Raw genomic sequence first — 20941 nt, 5'->3', positions numbered from 1 at the left:
ACAAGAAAAGTCTCCGCGTTGCCCGCAAAGGTAATTGCAATGCGGCTCAGCATCTCTAAGGCCTCTCTCTCTCGCTCTCTTCCATCATTTGAATATCGACGGGTGAATCGAAGACTATTGAAAGTCGTTTTTGGATAGTTGACGTCTTATGTCTGTTTGGATTGATCTTAATGTCTTCTTATCACGTGTGAAAATATTCCATTGGGTTCATCGGCAAAAAATAAAGAAATACGATTTTTCTTAAAAACTCCGCGTGTAGAAAATTTCTCAATGTTGCGTTGAAAAGTATGAAAAGTCGACTATTGATAGTTTACGCCCAAGGGGCTAATCAGTCGCGCAAATTGAGACCATTAGCTTTGTGATTATTCAATCTTTTTTTCGCTTATTTCGTGATTTTTACTCAAATTTTGAATATTTTGTACAAAATTCTGATTATTTTTTGATTATTTTTCAATTTTACTTTGGAAAATATTTTTTTTTTATTATATCATTCGAAATTTGTTTGCTTTCTCAACTTTACCTTGGAAAATATATTCATTTTTGGATAATTTAATTCAGAATTTGATTATTGAGATTTTTATGCAATTTTACTTGGGATTTGTTTTTTTTTTTTGATTATTTTATTAAAAAAATGATTATTTTTCAAAATTTTCTTGAGAAGATATTCATTTTTTTTATTTTTTTCATTCAATTTTTGATTATTTTGATTTTTTGTCATTTTATTTGGGAAAATAATCTTTTTTTTCAATTATTTTTCAATTTTTGTTTGAGAAAATATCCATTTTTTGACTATTTTATTTAGTGTTTGATAATATTTTGATTTTTCTTTGTTATTTAACTGCGGGAAAATAATCTTTTTTTTGTGTATTCAAAATTAGATTTTTTTTGCAATTTTAGTTGAGAAAGTAAACTTTTTTTATTATTTAAATCATAATTTGATTATTTTTTACAATTTTTTCTTGGGAAAATGATGGGCAGGAAAAATGTAAAAAGTTGATTTTTACGAATTGGTTGAAAAAAAAGTACACAAAAATTATCAAAAATCGTCTTATTGTAGCAAATTTTCCCAATTCGTCTATTAATTCTTCGTAGTTTAGTTAATATTTCAACAAATAACAGTGGAAAAACCTGGGAAAAATTGCATAAAAATAGAATTGAGCAATTTTATCAATTTACTGAAAGATAACAGAGAGTTTATGGAAAAATTAGTAAAATTTCAAAGCAAAATCATCTCTCAAACTTCAAATCACTCTACTGAAAAATGACGATTTTGACTTTTGATAGTCTTCACGGCACCCGTCGATATGAATTTTCACTTGTTGCGATGCACCGGCAAAGGAATCAATTAAGCTCGCCAATCTACGCATTGTTTGTACACAAGAAGGCTCAATTCCCACCCATTATGACTCACTAATTGGCGCTTAATAGCTTCACCAGCGCGCGCTTAATGAGATCGCGCGCTCATTCCACCGAAATGGACAAATTTAATTGTGTCACTCAAATTGAATTTCACAGCCGGAAAATCATACAATAATAAGGCGACAATTGGAGCAAAAATCAATCACACACACGCCAGAAGATATTTCCAGTGAAAAAACGCAATGTTTTTTTTTTTGCCTCCAAATGGGAAGATTGACAGGCTTTTGGTGGAAAGTTGACATTTTTCATGCGAATTTCATGCGACACGGACACGTGTTTCGAAACACGCTGATAAATATCCGTGGAAACAGGACATGAAAAGGCGAAGGACAATATTTGTGAGGCCATAAAAGGACAAATTGATGGAGTGGAGATCCTAAATATTTTATGAGAGTTGCTAGGGTGAAATTTTGACCATTTCCTCTTGTTTGCTCAACACTGTTTATATCCCCAGTGGTGCTTTAAAGTGTTTAACACACTTTACTGAGGAGAAATTTGCCGAAGAGACATTTGCAGGAATGCCTTCACATTCACATGATGAAAAATAGAAATGTAAATAGGGAGAAAGATAGTCAGAATGTAATTTTAATCGAACTTCTTGCTATCAAAACACTGCTTGGCGAACCTGTGCGCCCAATAAATCTCCTGCTCGACCTCTTCTAGTCTCTCATCAGCCCGCATTTCTTCCTCAGGCCATTGACTTATTATTTTTTCCGTCCATGCAGCACAAATTAATACGGAAAATTGACCATATCTCTGGTGGTGGTGGTGGAGAAAATCTGCTGGAAAATACGCCCCAACCAAAATGTGTGGAATGGCTTCTCTAATGTGATTTACTGGGGATTTCCATCCCAGACGCACTATCGCACAAGCTAGATAGTTTGTGTTGCGAAGAAAAGACGGAGAATTGCGTTTTGTCACAATTCATCTTTTTCCACGCTTAACGTCTTGAGCACGTGGCCTTAAAGATAACCACATGAGAAGCGATGATGTCTCACGATTCCGAGCGTCCACCACAATAAACAGCACACAATTTAATAATTAACAAAATGATCTGTGTGGCATTAAATTAAACGTAATAACTCTCTTTGCAGCACTTTCGTCGCTCGCCATTCATTCTTCTCTTGATGACGAGAGAATTTCTCTGGCGAGTTTCATCATTTTGTGGACGCTGTTGCGGTCAAGGGGGAGATAATATGGCTAAACAGTGTACAACACTTCCTAACACAGAATCACAGACACTTTTGAACACAAAGACGTTAATGAAATGCATTTTTCATCGCTTTTTAAACTCCTTCAACTGTTTTGCAGAGTCAATTCTGACAAATTAATTCAGAAAATGTTTTGAAAAATTCTAATCAAATTGTGAGGTTATGAATTCGACTTAAAAACTGCTTTTTGGGCTAATTTAGATCTTTAGAAACCCTGGAAATGAGTAAATATTGTGAATATCTGAATGTTTCTACTAGATTATGAGGTTGAATTTATCAACAAATTAGATTTTTTAAGCTTTTTTTCAAACAATATCAAGTTTTGTCGATCAAAAATGCTCAATTCTGTGGCGAAAAAGAGAAATAATCTCAGCTTAACCACAAATTTGATCGACAGAATCTGTTTTAAATCAATCACATAACCTAGAAAAGCAGTAAAATTTATTTAATCTAAGTAAAATTATATAGAAAATGCCTCAATTTGTTGAAATTGAAGCTTTTTAGGCAACTTTATAGATTTTTCCAACCGCCTAAAGACTCATAACCTCAAATTTAGGATTTTTTGATCGAAAATAGACACAATTTTCACTTGTGTGACTCTGAAAACTTACAGAAAAGCATTATTTAAAAAATACTTGAAGTTTTTAGCTGATATTTTGATGTGATTTAATTTACTATCGCTGTTTTAGAAGCACTTTAGAACATAACCTTAAAATTACTTTCAGATATCTGAAAGAATTCATTAAAGAAACTTATTCAGAAGCTTTTAAAGACAAATTTGGGGAAAATTATTCTGTTTTAATCATATTCTGTTAATCAAACAGCTCTTAAAATAGACAATTTTGTATTTTGAAGCAATATTTTAGAGGTTATGATCAAGTTTAGCATAATTAACACAAAGTTTAACATTGAAATCTTGTAATTCTCATCAGATTTCATTATTGTCGTGCCTGTAAATCATAAATTGAACCAGTTTAGATGAAAGATAAATGATTTTAGAGGTTATTTGGAGGTAAAGTTTGTCTTAAATTCACAATATTACATTAAATTGTTCTGAAAGTAACTTTTGAATGAGTTTTTCACCACTTCTGACCACAATATCTCCCCCTTGGCTGCGGTTCTCCGTCAGGACTTTAACGATATGACGATGTGAAATGCTTCATCCACAGCCATGAGACTCGTGCTCAGAGAAGTCTCACACGCATCGGGCGCTATTTGGCTAATGGCTCAAAAAGTATCTCGTTAAGATTTTATTGTGGCATAACGATAAATAGCGCGCGCGCGCGGCGAAGGATGGGCGAGAGGAGATTGTGTACAAGAGGTGCATCTTGTATTTGAGACTGACATCACAATTTTGTCCATCTTAATCGGCTAGACACGATAAAAGCTGCCATTCTGGCCGGCGATATCGCCGCGTCGTCTTATTTATTGAATGCATATTTTCGAGGTGTCGCAGCTCGGATAATGACCAGTTTGAGTGCGGCTCCTCGCCCACCGAGGGGCGCGCAATTGAGCCCCTGCGAGTGCACTTAATCTCATTAAATCAGCCTCCGATCGTGAGACCGCGCCATTGGATGTCATCCCAGGCGACTGAACTCTCGCGCACTAAAATCCGCGAGGAGCTTTCGCAGCATTATAAATTGCAAATTAATTGAAGCAGCGCTGCACTGAATGATGGCGCGCGAATAAATTCCCCTAACCAATTCGCATAGTGGCCTTATGATTGCGACCTCGCGCGCGTCCTGATTATCCCATCGCGGTGGCACTAAGTGACGGTGGAAATTCTTCTGCGCTCTCTCGCTCTCTCTTAATGCCAATTTATGGTGCAACCATGCTGTGTGCTCTGCAGCCATTCTTGCCATCTCTATGAATTGCTGCGGGAATTTACGACAATCATTTGCTCAGCACACAATCATATTGAAATTAAAATGATGGGTAATTTCACTCCCATGGATGAGATGATTGCTGATGCCCAACAAAACAAGACACACACGCGAAGCACCGCGGGAAAGTCGTAGCCCAATTTTCGCGATTGCAAGCGACACAATTTTCTGGCTTGCAAGACTTTTCCATCGTCCAACACTAATAATTCATGCTCGCACTTTATAGCACTCATAACTTATTCACCCCTTGATTCGGCAACGGCAATTCATGACTCTTCAGCGTCATGAAACATGATCCCGCATAATCCGCATGGCCCGGAAATGACGTCGAAACAGGGTGAGATCAATTTTCGAGGACGTAAAATCCACCCTCTTTCAAAGCACAATCTCGAAGCTCTCGGATTTTTCCCAAACACACTTCAGTGCTTCTGCCAAGGCGAAGACTTTGAGGGTTGAAAGTTGGGGAAAACTCAACAGAAAACTTACAAAAAATACAAACTTTATGTTTTCTTGGGTTTGCTTAAGTAATTTAACACAGATTAACTGAATAAATTGCCTCTGAAATCTCAATTCTTTGTATTTAATTTAGAATCTTTTCCACTTATTAGCAAAAATTATGTATTTGAGGAGTTTTTAAATTAATTTATTACTTAAAATACACAATTTTGAGTTCTTCATCGTAATTTATAACTCAAAAATGCCGCCATTTACAGGTTCTTCAACATTTGGATCAATTCTCAGTCAAATAAATGTAAAACTTTAAATATGTTAAAGTTTGACATTCGAAATTAATAAGAAAAAACCGTTTGTTTGAGTTTTAAGCGATTCCACATTGTGTAAAAGTATGTTGGAAATGAGAGCCACAATTGCAAATTGATTAATCTTAGCAAGTTTTTCTGCATTTACCAATCTGTCACTCAGCTTTTGACACATTTCTTAAAGGAAATCTCTAAAAATCGTTATAAAATTGCACATTTGAGCGATAGATATTGGCTTAATACATATAAAATAGGATAACAAATAACAAAATTAGTGAATTTTTTAATACCATCTCCATCGGCGTGTGTTAAACCAATATAACACACTTTTTACACTTCTTGTGTTACTAAGAATTGCTCCAATTCATTGAAATTACTCTGTTTTCTAACACAATCGGCTAAAATCTGATGCGAAAGGTTTAAGAAAGTGCTGAAGATTCTTCAAGAAATTTTTCCCACTGATAATAAATGCGGTGTACGAGTTCTGGGCGTGAAATTTCCGCCTTGGCGCGAAGCTTAGCGTGGGAGACTTTTGCTGCAATTTCCCGCGCGAGCATCCTTTGGCGACGTCAAATTAACGACTCCCTTCGTCGATGTGGAATATTTCATAAGTCGCGCGGCGGCTGTTGAGACTCGGGGGCGCCGCGGCCCCCGCGAAACGAACGCCGCGCAATGTTCGCCAGCTGTGCGCGCTTTTTGCGCACACACTGCGAAGTCACTCACATCGCCGGAGGATTCAGAAATTTATTTAGTCAGCCAACAAATGTGTTTTTTGTCGGATGTAATTAAATAAGAGTCTTGTGTGTGCATTCGCGGACAGCGAGAAATCCCGTCTTCCTTTTTATGGCGAAACAATTTGCCTTTGTGTGTTGCTGTCCGAACGCATGTTGCGCGGCCGAAGGAATGGAGGCGAGGCCGGAGGTGGGCAAAAAATGGGCTCTCAACACCAACAATTGTGTAAAATATTGAAGAATGTCCGGACGCGGGCAGATAATGAAGAAATGCGCGTCTGCCCGCAGTCGCGAAGGAGATTTCGTGCGCGGTGTGAAAAAGGCCAAATAAGGGGCGAGTCCGGTCGCCCTCGAGGCGCTTTATTATTCAATATTATTTAATAAAATGAAATTAATTTGTCAGCTCTGCAGCGTCTCTGGAAACGTGACGCCAGCGCGTGATTGAATTCTGATGCCGCAGAAGTGGCCGAGGAAGTATCCATCGATGCCCTGACAGCATAATTGCCCGGCGATTAGAGATTGTTGCCCAACAACAAACACAGATCTGCACTCACGCGAACCACTTCCTCATGCAACTCGCGAGACGCGATCTCCGCCAGGCATCGCTCAATTGCCGCTGACCGCGAAGGACCCCGAAAATGCGCCAAATTGCGCCGCTCGCGAAATACAAACGAAATAATACACTCGGCACTGGTTTTCATTTCACAACAATGCCGCCACTTTTTATCGCAACCAGAGATGCAAGAAGCCAAGATGAGCGATCGCCGAGATTCATTTGCGCAAAATTACCAGCTTTTTCACGCATTCTCAAGAGCCTTCGGTCTTGAGGAAATTGAATAAAATGAATGAAGAAAAGAGATTTTGTTCTGCACACAAGGCAAAGTTTGATTTGATAACGACTTTTTTTTTATTATTGAAGATTTCAAAGCATATTTTGCTTTTTCATTGAATTATTCATGCTAAAGAGTTCTTCTGAGAAGCATAAAAAAATCAAGACATCCGATTTATTTTTAATTATGTGACAAAAAAGGGATTTTTAGACAGTTTGCGCACTAAAATATTCACTTTTGAGCGCTTTTTGACTATTTTTTCGACAAGATTTTAAAAGATTCCCAAGGGGACAGTCACTCGCAAGTTGAGATCATTAACTTTGTGATTATTCTATCATTTTTTCTTATTATTCCTGATTATTACTCAAATTTTGATTTTTTCATACAAAATTCTGAGTATTTTTGATTTTTTCCTGAATATTTGACTACAAATTGAATATTTTATACAAATTCTGATTTTTTTTTAATTCTTTCTGAATATTTAATCCAAATTTGAATATAATTGAATAATTATGAATATTCAGAATTGAAAATAAACATTTTTTTCTCTTATTTAATTAAGAATTTGATTATTTAAGTTTTCTTTGTAGTTCTACTTGGGAAAATAATAATTTTTTATTGTTATTTTATAAAAATTTGATTTTTTTCTTCAATTTTACTTGAGAAAATAATAATTTTTATTAATATTTTATTCAAAATTAGATTATTTTTCAATTTTACTCGGGAAAATAATTTTTTTCTTGAATATTATTTAAAATTTGGTTTTTTTTCAATTTCTCCTTGGGAATATAATAATTTTTATAATTATTTTATTCAAAATTAGATTATTTTTCAATTTTACTTGGAAAAATAATCATTTTTTTTTATTATTTTATTCAGAATTTTATTATTTTGGAATTTTACTTGGGAAAATAATAATTTTTTATTATAATTTTATTCAAAATTTGAATTTTTCAATTTTTCCTTGGGAAAATAACCGTTTTTTTTATTACTATTTTATTCAAAATTTGATTATTTTACTCAAATAATTGCTGATTCTGAGGAAAAATTGCCCATTTCTCAGATCAAAATGAAGATTTTTGAGGTTATGTTTGATTTTACCACAATTTGCAACGTTTCTTGACGTAAAATGTGCAGAATAGAGATTTTTATGGCGAATAAATACTTAATTATGCCAAAGGACGTAAAAATTGACGTGTTAGAATGCAAATTATACACAAAATCTGTCCTTGATTTGCTACATAACCTAGAAAAAAAATTACGATTACGTCATAAAGTGAGGTTAGATTTTAGAGAAGAGAAATTTCATCATTTCGACCAGTCGAAGATTACTTTGTGCAATTCAAACACTTCACGAGAAAATGTCCTCAAGAGTGGATGACTTTGTATAGAATCCTGAAAGCAATATGCATTTTGCACTCGAAAGTAATCTCCCAAAGAGGAGCGACAACTTGAAGACAATTCCTTGGCAGAAATCCATGAAAACTTCATGTTTCTCTTTGTCTCTCACTCTCTTGAGTGTTGTGCGAATTCATTGTGATTGTGAATCGGTCGCGGGATTTCTTATGGATATTATTTACATATCCTTCTGCAGAGGCGAAGAAAGCCAAAAACACAAAAAGGACCAAAAAGTCACTAATCTAGATAGAATTTTCCCAATCAGTTCGCAAAACTCGCTCTCTCTCTCGCCGGAGAAACCATGAATTGCCATGAATCAAGAGGTTATCAATTTTTTTTTTGCTTCCCTCGCCAAAAATCCTCGGCATGCAAAACGCTTTGCCAGACTCCCCGCGTTTCTATGTCTAGACCAAGGGGAAAGTCACTCGCAAGTTGAGACCATTAACTTTATGATTATTTAATCATTTTTATGATTATTTGTGATTATTAATCAAATTTTGATTATTTCATACAATATTTTGATAATTTTTTTTTGATTTCCTACTGAATATTTGATGAAAATTTGATTATTTTTTGAATATTTGATTAAAAATCAATTATTTAATACAAAATTTTGATATTTTTAAATTATTTTCTGAATATTTGATTAAAATTTGATTATTTTTTTGAAATATTTTTGATTCTTTTTTGAATATTTAATAAAAAATTGTTTATTTTATACAAATTCTGATTATTTTTAAATTATTTGTGATTTTAATTCAATTTGACTTGACTTGAGAAAAAATTCATTTTTTTTTAATTATTTAGTTCGGAATTTGATTATTTTGATTTTTTTTTCTTTGTTACTTTACTTTCGAAAATAATAATTTTTTTAATATATTTTATTTGCGAATTTGATTTTTTTTGCAATTTTACTTGAGGAAATATTAAATTTTTTGTTATTATTTTATTCAATATTTGATTTTTTTGCAATTTTATTTTGGAAAACATTCTTTTTCTGATTATTTTATTCAAAATTTGTGTTTTTTTTTTACTTTACTTTGGAAAAGAATCCGTTTTGGATAATTTTTTTTTTTTGAATTTGATTATTTTGTCATTTTACTTGGGAAAATAATCATTTTTTGATTATTTTACTCAAATAATCGATTATTTGATTTGAGAACATTAAGTTTCCCCTAAAATCACCCCTTGTGATTTGCCCCTTGGTCTAGACTCAAATCTCTCTCTCTCTCTGGGTCGAAGGGGGTGAAAGAAAAGAGTTGCAACTATTTGGCTGTATCGCGTGTGCGTTTGTTGTGGGAATCTTTGAGCCAAAGGAATGGTAGAAAAACCATTAGAGAATGTCTCTCGATATCGCGCGCTTCGTCGAGGCGTCTTGCGAGAACACATAAAGAAGAGTTATTGTTTCTGGGGCAATTGTATCGCTCTCGCCAATTGCTCTCCACCTCGCCGAGAGGCACTAAGTGAAAGCTTAAATGGTGCAAATGTAATCCCAAATGGGGGGATTTGCCAAAATTCCACCCCCTCCGAAAGAGAAGCGAGTCAAAATCAAACTCTGCGGGGTTTTAAGGACAAACAGCTTCACTGATGAGTTGGTCATTTAATTAGAAAGTCAAGCTTGCATTCTGACTTTCTGACTCTCTGATTCTGACACTCAAAGGACTAACGAGTGGACATGCAGAAAGGGATTGTGAAATTCCATTAATTGCCAAACATCAAGGGGGAGAAAATACAGTCAAAAGTGGTGGACAGTTCAGTGAAAGAACTGTTCTTTTCACTTTTCTAGGTTATGTTGTGAATTTAAGACAAACTTTGCTACTAAAAAACCTTCAAAATCAATCATTCTTGCATCAAAGCTGATAAAATTTGCAATTATTCATTGAAGATCACGAGTTTTTAATGACAAATTGTGTTATTTCTGCTAAGATTGATCATAACCTCAAAAAGACTGTATCAAGATACGAAATTGTCTATTTTAAGAGCTTCTTGATTGATTTTCTACTCTAAAATATAAAATTTCAGCTCATTTTCGATTGAAAACTGAATAATATTCAAGGATATCAAGGATTCTTTCAAATATCTCACGAAAATTTTGAGGTTATGTTCCGAAAAGTGGTTTTCATTCCCCAAATTTCCATAATATTCCACAATCCATTCCTTTCCATTCCAATCAATTCTTCGAAATATTCTTTCTCTCCAAAAACTAATTCGAAAGTGAGTTTTCGAAATCGTCTAGTTAGGAAGATATGTAGAAATTCCATAGAAGAGAATTTAGCACAAGATCGTAAAGTGTCGCGGGTTCGATTCTCCTCCAGTTGCGATTTTTTTCACAACTCTTTTTCACTTTTCTCTCCTTTTTTGTGTATTTTCCTTCATTTTATCCTTTTTCAATCGGCATTTTCCCTCAATTTCCCCAAGAATTATTTCTAAACACCCAATTTCATGCTCACAATTGCTTTTCTTTCACTAACTTTTAACTCCTGAATTCTTTTTAACACTCTAATGTCCATTCTTTGGGCTTGAAACTATTCTAAATGTTGTAAATATGTGAAAATGGAAGGAAAATGGCGCGAAAATGTGAGATTTTAGTAGTTTTCCAAACGAAAATAGTAGAAAATTTCTTATTCCGACGGGAAAACGGGAAATTTACAACAAATTCCGCGTATTTCTTCGGTTTTTGATTCCCGTCCATTCTTTTAATTCCTTGATATTCCTGCTGAAGTGTGGTTCGTCCATTCTTTAACTTGAGCAACCCTCGGTTTTTCTGTAAGTTTTCAGAGCCACAGAAGTAAAAAATTGCGTCTTTTTAAATCAAAAACTCCTAAATTTGAGGTTATGACACTTTAAGCGGTTGGAAAAATAAGGAAAACGCTTATTAAAAGCACTGCCAAAGTTCTGAAAGTGTCTGTGATTCCTCATCGAAATTGTGGAAGTGTCAGAAAGTGATGTACAAACAATTTAGCTTTATTATTCTCCCCTTGTTAGATGTAATTCTCAGAATTGCTTCATCTCGCATAATTGGCGTAATTTTCCAAACCTCCGCAAAATGCTTTTATTTGTTAGCTTTTCCCAAGAATCCTTTCCCACTGCATTTCCAAGAATATTTATTCATATACACAAAAGCATTTGACTTCATATGACATCCTTTCGCAAGAATCCTTTAAAATGTTGCCACAAACAGCGTTCCAATTGCATTTTCCACAAAATACGTCAAAGGTTGACAGGATGGATTCCAGAAGCCTGCAAAAGCTGCCAATTTCCCTGAATTCCGATTGCACAACAATTTACAATTTGGATTTAATTACCAGGTGAAACCACAAAATTGGAAAACAACTTTATCAACACTTGAAAACGAGCGACACGGGCAATTATTGACTATTTGCGCTGCAAACTTCACGAGCAACAGTTGTGCTTTCCTCGTGTGCTTATTAAAGTCCCCTCTTTCTGGGGGTGGTTTGGCATTCAGCCCCCGTGGCGAACAATGGCGAGCATCCGGGGCGCGAGCGAAAGACAACAAAAGAAGAGACCATCAAGAAGCGCACGAGAGTCGTAAAGAAAACTCCTCACTTTCTGGCCACAAATCTTCCCCACCAAAACCATCATCAGGGAGGATGAAGAGGAAAAATTCAGCTCAATTGAAAAGATTTTTAAACAATAGTTGTGCGGCAGAATCAGAGAGAAAAGTCGCCCCACAATTGCTCCCCAGATAATTCCTCCACATCAGCCAGCAAATGCTAAATAGAGTAATTTTCTCTCTCTCTCTCGCTGAGCTTTTGGGGAAAGTGAAAGTCATTCAATGTGAAGCTTTCTCACCCCACGAAAGTGTGTCATGAATCACGATGTTTTTTGGGGGAACAGAATGGCGAAGGAAAATCCCTGAAATGATACTGTGAATTATTTTTATTAAAAATGCTCCCCTAACATGGCTGTAAATTTCAAACCAAGTGCCGATTGGGCTGTTAAAGTGGCATCTTTTGAGGCGGATTGCACTCAGGAAAAGCTGCTCGAGATTTTCACAACTCTCCGCGGAAATTTCTACCATTTCTTCACGTAAATTTATCATGAACGTGTTGTTTTTGGCCACAGAGAACAATTTCTAGGTATTTTCGTCACTTTTGATGAATATTTTCACATTTTGTGGAAGAAACATAACCTCAAAGTCGTCATGACAGACAAAGAACCCTAATAAATAACCCTATAATGTGTTAGCTCACACGCTTTAGTTCTTATTGAACTGAGCACAACAAACTGAGCACAACGAAACGATCTTAACCAAAAAACAATGAGTTAAATAGTCGAAAAAACCACAAACTAGTCAGCAAAGAAAGTTTTATTGCCTTTAAATAACATAAAAAGCTCCCTATTTGCGCAAATAAGCTCAGTTTGATTGCTAGAATGATCGGATCTGTCATAAAATCTGCATTTTTCCAGTGTGCAGCGCCAAAATTCCTTCTTTTTCAATTGTTTCAATTAAATCACTCATTAACATTGGTTATCCGTGTTTGACAAATATGACAGTGCAAATTACCGCAAATTACCGCAGTTTTCTCTCAAATAATGTTGCTATAAAAAACACATGAGATAAGTTCCTTTTCCCTTTTTTCTCTGTCATTTTAACCCTTCTTTGATACACACTTTCTTGTCTTTCATAATAAGTTCCGGAGGGAAATTTAATTTGCACAACTGTCAAAACAGCTGCTAGAAATCTGCAGTAATAGGGGTGCCAGATGGAAATCTGCTTCTACAATTTCGTTTTGAAGTAATTAAACCTATCACAACTTTTCGGAGCTATTTATTTCTCCTTCATCAGGTGCTACAAAATATATTACAATATGCTATTTTAAGTAAATGTGTGAAAATTAAATAGGAAAAAGATTGCATTGAATTACTGCGGGTGTTTGGGGTGCAAGCTGGTCAATAATCCTCAGATCACCACCAAAACTCACTGCCACAAATTGCACGATCGGCATTCTCTCATCAACTGATGCCCAAACTCCAACTCCCGTCATTCACTCTCCTCACAGCTGAAAAACTCTTCCTCTTGCTCTGCTCTTCTCCTCATCATCCTTCTCTGTCTTACTTCTTGTAAAATGCCTGCATAAATGCTGTTCACATTGAGGCAATCCTGTTTCTTATTCACATTATGCTGCTTCGTAAGATGTATGTGGAGAGCTTCCAATGTTTCCAGTGGGCCATTTCTAATGCTGCGGTCCAATATGCTCACCTCACTGAACAAAAAATCATGGCCCTCTATTCTGGAGTGAGTGATCAAAGCACTCACATCATTTTCCTATTTAATTTTCACACATTTACTTAAAATAGCACATTGTAATATATTTTGTAGCACCTGATGAAGGAGAAATAAATAGCTCCGAAACGTTGTGATAGAGTGAAAAGGAGTTGAGCTTTTCTGGCCTTTGTTTCCGTCACACACAGAGTCAAAAAATCTTCTGGCCGAAATATATTCACCCATAATTAAACCTATTTTCACTTCACGTTTTTCAAGATCTTGTTTCATATTATGAAGTTTTCGAGTGTCCTGCAAAATTGTGTGTGATTTCTCTGAGTGTTGCTCTGAATCCCCAATATTTCCGGAAAATGGAATTTATGTGGACAATATGTGACTCACCTCATAGAAGTAGAACGAATTGATGACCTCTCCAGTTGTCGAGTTGTCCCCGTCACTCGAGAATATTGGTCCAGTGGACGACGTGGGCGCCAGGAGGATCTGTGGAGGGCAGTTGTTAAGGGCGGGGCGCGCTCGAGTGAATTGCTCTGGGTGTCTCTCACCTGCGACAGGGCGGGCGTGAAGCTGACGTTCAGGTCGGCGGGGCAGCAGTTGTTGGGCTCGCAGCCGGGCGATGGGGTGGACGACGAGTTGGGGAACACGGCTCCTGAGCAGTTCATGCTGTCCTCGAAGTCAATTGCGTCACAGTGATGATGTCTTGCGTCAATGGCTCTCTCGCCGCGTCCCGGCGAGCGTCTCTGGCGGAGGGATGTCCGCAGGAGCACCGGCACCATCGCTCCATCGCTCACACCGACGGCGTCCTCGCCTGCACAGGGACAATCTGGGAGGGCCGACAATGTTAGCTGATGCAATCTTCCTATGATGCGGAACTATGCAAAGTGTTCATCATGGCTCTCGAGCGCCCTTCCGAGCCATTGGAAATTCAATAAAACTCCATTACAGCGTGCAGTTGTGGTTAACCAGATATTAAATCGGCCCAAGAGCGTCGCTTCGCTTTCTTCCAGCCAATATATATTGATTAAATAGTTGGACTTTAGCAATCATGCGAATGTTCTGCATTCTAAGCATTTCGGGCTTCTCAACTTCCACAGCCAAAGACATTGAATTCTCCCTCACGTATTGTGCGAATCGAGAGAAAAAGCACAGTTGAAATTGCTGCCCCAAAAGCTCTTTGCCAAGTACATTTTGGGCGCTTCTATGCAAAAAGTCAGGCCAATTAAATGATAAACCCGAGCGTCATCTGGCTCGAGAGGGTGATTTGATTGACCCAGAGTTGAGCCCACATTTGAGACTCAGTGAAATTGTGTCCCTCCCGGGGGGCAATTTCAGCCCGAGCAAGAACGAGAGGCAGAGCATTAAACTCGAGTGTATGAAAATGATTTGGAAATCACGATCCGAAATCAAAATTCTAAACTCGAATACAATGAAAGCTGCCAGCAATTCCGGGCACAATGGGGGTGGCGAATGCGAGGGTGGTTATTGAAAGTGATGACAACACCTCAGCAGGAATACTAATTTGGATCTCGGGATGATAAACGCCCAGCTGAGCATGTTTTGGCGCTTGTGTGGAAATAAATATACACATCATTGTGCCATTAATAAATGCGCTTGCAGTGGGCGAAAAAGAAAACTATGCAAATGACCTGAAATGTGTTAATTGTTTCATTGCGTGACGGTCCTGTATGCAATTTTTCACGTGCCAATCTGTAAATATTTCGGTTCACGCGGAGATTCGTGGGTGAAAATGAAGTGTTCGAAGGGAAAAACACTTGAACAAGTGGGCGGAGCATTGAAATGGGCGGGGCTTCAAGCATTCAAGGCTAGAACAGTCTAAAGAGCGCTGCAAAATGGCAGAAGATCACCAAAAGAGGCTCAAGAGCTTTGAGACGAAGCCAAAGCCTCTTTTAGTGGAGATATGAAGACAAAATGGCGGCTTCGGAAGGCGTCATTTAAGTAGTACAGAAAGATCATCAAGCTGAGCATTCTGGCTCTGGAAGTCATTGACTTCTAATGGCAGAATCGACCTTTCTTTGAGTGATAATGAGAAACTACGTGAGAAAGTCTTAAAGACAACCAAATGAAGACTGTAATGGCTCCGTTCTGGAATAATCCGGAAGTGTCGCTTCGGATGGGCGTTAGAAATGGAGATTTTCCAGCTTGAGGAGGAACAACAAAAGTATTTCGCGAATTTGCTTGAATTCACCATCGAAAACTATTCGAAAAATGACCCACAAGTTTGTATCCAGAGACGAAAAGACTGACATTCTGTGACGCCACGTGTTTTGTCACCAAGCCAAGCAACAGTCTTCAATCAAGATGGGAAGTTTTCTGCGATCTTGAGCAGAAATTTCCCACCAGAAAGGAAATTAATGATATCAATGATCGTGAATTGTGCTAAATAATTGCGTGCTCAAATGAAATTCACTCCAATAAATTTTGCCCACGAACTTCCCGTGCAACCTTGGTGCGTTCCAAGCATGAATTGTGAAAAGTGGGCGGGAGATTCTCAAGCACCGGACAAATATTTATATTGCTAATTTGCAATTGAGACGCAAGTCTGGGGAATTTTCTCTCCTATTTCTTTTCCGCAGACTTCATTAAGCGCCATTTGAAATGCGGTCAGGATAATGAATTACATGTCCATGCTTGAATGTTCAACACACTCCTTAAGATTATTCTTGTGGAGATTGCGAAGCCAAGAAAGCGCACAATAATAATTCTTATTCTCACATCCATGACATTTTTGGGCTCAAATTAAAGTGCAACGACGGCGTGTGGAAAATTGTTTATTGCATTCGGAGTCTCTCGGAGTTGGCTATTTAATTTTCCCTTCATTTTAGACAATATATTTCCTTCGCTTCTTCTCTTCATTCGGACTTTATTCATGTAATCTCGTCTCACTTTGCATGGGAAATATTTATGTTCTTTTTTTTTCCTCCATATATACTTGACCTATTTTATGCACGAGAAGCATCATGAGAGTTTGATGTGAAAATAAATAAATAAAGTCATCCCTTTGAAGGCGCGCATTTCGGAGTGAAAATTCATCTCGATTTCTTCTTTCGACGCGCGCGAGTCGCAAAAGGAAGTCAAAATTGCAGTGAACTTTTCTCACGCCATTCAATTCGACTCTATTCAATTTGTTCTTCTCCCTTTTTAATGCCTTTTGTACTTCCATCAATTAGTTTGCGAAATTCAATTGATGCCCAATTTCTCAGCGATTCTCTTGCTTTTCGACGATCTTATCTTTTTCCCTACAAAAGCGCTGAACAAGGGGCAAATCACAAGGCGATTTATGGCGAAACTTAACATTCTCTAATCAAATAATCAATTATTTGAGGAAAATAAGCCAAAAAATGATTATTTTGCCAAGTAAAATTGAAAAAAATCAAATTTTGAGTCAAATAATAAAAAAAAGAATTTTTTCCCAAGTACAATTACAAAAAAAATAAAATATTCAAATTCTGAATAAAATAATAATAAAAAATATTGTTTCCCCAAATAAAACTAAAAAAATTCAAATTCTGAATAAAATAATTTTAAAAAATATTATTTCCCCAAATGTAACCTAAAAATAATCAAATTTTGTGTAAAATAATATAAAAAAGAATTTTATCCTAAGTAAAATTACGAAAAATTATCAAAAAAATCAAATTCTGAATTAAATAATCAAAAAAATTTATTTTCCTAAATAAAATTGAAAAATAATCAAATTTTGAGTAAAATAATACAAAAAGGAATTTTATCCCAAGTAAAATCACAATAAAAAAAATCAAATTCTGAATTTAATAATAAAAAAAAATTATTATTTTCCCAAATAAAACTGAAAATCAATCAAATTTTGAAGTGAATAATAAAAAAATATTATTTTCCCAAATGAAATTGAAAAATAATCAAATTTTGAGTAAAATAATATAAAAAAGAATTTTATCCCAAGTAAAATTACAATAAAAATAAAAATAATCAAATTCTGAATTAAATAATCTAAAAAAATATTATTTTCCCAAATGAAATTGAAAAATAATCAAATTTTGAATAAGATAATAAAATCAAGATTATTTTCCCAGGTAAAATTACGAAAAATAATCAAATTCTGAATTAAATAATAAAAAAAATGATTATTTTCAATCAATTATTCAATTATTAAAATTATGGATTAAATATTTAGAGATGAAAAAATCATAAAACAATCAGAATTTTGTATTTAAATCACAAATAATGAAAAAAAAATATTCAGAATTTCGTATGAAATAATGAAATTTCAAATAAAAATCACGAATTAATCAAAAAAAACTTATAGAATAAATCACAAAGTAAAAGGTCTCGAATCGCGAGTGATTTGCCCCTTGGCGTTGAATTAAGTAATTCGGAAAATATGTTCAGTGAGCGATGCAAAGTGTGCTTCAAGTTTAATGTCAACAATACATAAAATGCTCCATTTTTGCATATAAATTCCCACCCAGAGAAGTGATTTAGCATTTGAATGGCAGACAGAAATGGACTTTACGTGACATTTTTGAGTGTTTTGAGTGGTTGACGAAGAAAAAAGTGCCTCATAAAAATTAATTTCTCTTTTGCCAAAACTTTTACCACCACAACATTTTATATTGACCACACAATTTTGGGTGATATTTCAAACGTGCAATCAATAAAAAAAACGATCATCCGCTAGATTGTTAGATTCTTTTGATGATCATTGAACACATGTTGAAGATGACATTCATGTTCTGCCATTAAGATTGTTGGCAAATTGTCAGCAGAGATCAGAAATATTTCCGCGACAGACTCAGAGAGAGTTGTTGTGAATTATTATTTTTAATATTATCCCACAAAGGTTTTCGATGTCACACGATGGAATTTCTTCTTTAATGTCGCGCACAGAGTTGTCAAGCATGGAAAACATGCTGAAATTCTAGAATAGAAGCCAAGTGACAAAATATTCGGAATATTTGCATTGCAAAAGCTTCAATTTCAACAAATTGAGGCATTTTCGGAATTATTTTACTTAGAAAAATCAATTTTATTGCATTTTCAGGTTATGTTATTGATTTAAAAGAGATTCTGGTGTTCAAAAAACCCTCAAAATCATCAAATTTGTGTTTATGCTGAGAATATTTCACTTTTTCTTGGCAGATTTCAGCATTTTTGATCGAAAACACTTGATTTTGACTGAGAAAAAGCTTAAAAGTCAAACATAACCTCAAAAAATCTCATTTTAATCTAGAAGAATATTTTTGTGCCAAATTTAACCTCAATATCTAATAGAAATATTCAGATATTCACTATATTTACTCATTTTCAGGGTTTCTAAAGATCTAAATTAGTCCAAGAAGGATGTTTTAAGTCGATTTCATAACCTCACAATTTGGTTAGAATTTTTCAACGCATTTTCAGTCAAAATTGAGTCGAAAAACCGATGAAAAATGTCTTCAAAAGCGCTCAAAAGTGTCTGAAGTGTTGAAGATTCTGCAGAGAAACTGCGAAAGATTGAAACTCAATCTTCCAATGAAGAAGAAGATTGACTTGAGCAATTGCTATCAATTAAAGAAAACTCATTAAAACACATTTTCTTCTTGCCCATGAAAATTAATTGTGTGGGAAAAATTCATCATTGACGAGAGAGAGAGAGCTTTATGGGCGCTTAGAATCTTCGCCCTTCCCCAAGTTTAATGGTTGTTTTTAAATGAGAATTTATGCCTCTAATGAGCACAATAAGAGGGAATCTTAATTAACGTTTCAGCCACAAGATTCTTTGGGGGCGCCCAAGAAATTTCTCTCCCCCGCGCGAAGGTGTGAATTTTTTTGGGTCATTTTTGCGCCAATATCGCACCAATTAATCACGCCGCAACACGCTCAGTACATTAGAGGGATAATTGAGTAATATAGTGTGCAATATTTGACGGAATCTCACCAGCTAATATTAGCCTAACTGAATCCATTGAACACGCTCAAGAATGCACACAAAACACGCGCGCGCGCGCGTCTTATTTTGAGATCATCTTGAGTGCATATTCGACGGGTGAATGGAAAACTATGAAAAGTCGATTTATCATAGTTTTCGTCTTCATGTATTTTTGAAAAGTCTTTTATTTGTTCTTTCTGTACAAGAATTTTAAGATTTGTATCTTATGAGACAATAGAAAAAAATCTTTTTTATCTTAAAAGCACAAATGGAAAAAAATTGTCTTGTTTTACGAATGAAAAGTCGAATTTTCATTGTTTACGCTGAACAATTTTTCCCAAGAAAAAAGTCTCAAAAATTGCAGTCAAATGCATAAAACGTCTTTTTAGAAAATATTTGTAGATTTTCAGAATTATCCTAAAATGTTTTTCTGGACTTTAAATGAATATTTCTCATATCTTTTAAATTTTTTCACTTGAAAACATTAAGAAAATTGTTCAATTGAAGTATGAAAAGTTGATTTTTTTGTATAAAATCGACTCAAAAACCATTAAAATCGACTTTGAAAAGTAATATTTTCAGATTTTCTATTAATTTTGCCACATTTAAGTCAAAAATTTTCAATAAATACCAATAAAACATTTACAAAATAAAAAATACAGAGCAATATTTTCACTTTAACGAACGATTTGAAGGCATTTTGAGTATTTTGAAAAGTAAATTTGGCAAATTTCGCAACTGTTTTGACTTTTTATAGTTTTCGAGGCACCCGTCGAATATATTTTGCAATTTGCCCAGCACTGGTGAAATTCATAATTTACACAATTAATCACCCATTCGTCCGGCAATGTGTGACGACAAAGTAATATGAAGTGAATTGCCATATAACATTTAATTACCATGATTCCCCGATGGGCGAAGGAGATGCGACGATGTGCCAGCAAAACGGCCAATAATAATCTCTTCGCTCATGTTGATGGGCAAATGCGGAAAAGAGATGCGGTCAATGATCTAAAATTGAATAGGGGATAACTTCTTCACGATGAGACGCCCCATCTTCGGCGATATGGCAATAAATCAAATTTTATTGTTGGCACAGGGAGAAGCCACAATTAAATCTCTCCACAAGAGACCGATCTCTGGCCCCGAAGAAACTCTCTGCATTTTCATGCCATACGCTTTTCCACACGCGTTATTAATTCTTTTCACCGCATATTCACAACCGAGAACCTCCTGATTTACGACACAGGGATATTCATGCCGAATTCCTCTCTCTCTCTCTTTGCTTGAGATTTAATTGAAATCCGCACTCGCCTTATCTTTAATGGATAATTCCTCTTGAGGTCTCAATTCAATCCAAGATGTTCATTAAAAGTGATCGTCAAATGTGCACAGATTAACGACGTTCTTGAAGAGCCCCTTCTTCTATGCATAAATTAATAAGACAAGCATTAAGAGACATTTCAATTAAATCCGTTTGTTCCCTCATTAACATTATGACAGGTAGCAAACTTTTATGGCCGAGGCAACAAAGTCGCCCAGAATGAAGTGTAATCAAAAG

At 35.5% G+C, this 20941-nt stretch overlaps 1 protein-coding gene across 1 annotated transcript in view; it reads right to left on the bottom strand.

Annotated features, from left to right (window-relative positions):
• The window catches only part of LOC132265246 (cardioacceleratory peptide receptor), a 48850-nt gene extending 28498 nt beyond the window's left edge, over positions 1-20352 (bottom strand). Inside the window, exons 1-3 of the mRNA XM_059765823.1 lie at positions 20280-20352; positions 14021-14298; positions 13860-13958 (exon numbers count right to left, since the gene is read on the bottom strand). Coding sequence (XP_059621806.1) covers positions 13860-13958; positions 14021-14298; positions 20280-20352 — 450 coding nt within the window. The remainder of the gene's footprint in view (positions 1-13859; positions 13959-14020; positions 14299-20279) is intronic.
• Between the last annotated feature and the right edge of the window lie 589 nt (positions 20353-20941).

Source organism: Phlebotomus argentipes, unplaced genomic scaffold, assembly GCF_947086385.1.
Source record: "Phlebotomus argentipes unplaced genomic scaffold, Phlebotomus argentipes genome assembly contig_2, whole genome shotgun sequence".
Taxonomy (NCBI): Eukaryota; Metazoa; Arthropoda; class Insecta; order Diptera; family Psychodidae; genus Phlebotomus; species Phlebotomus argentipes.
The sequence above is the reverse complement of the archived record's forward strand: the minus strand, read 5'-3'. Positions and strand labels throughout refer to the sequence as shown.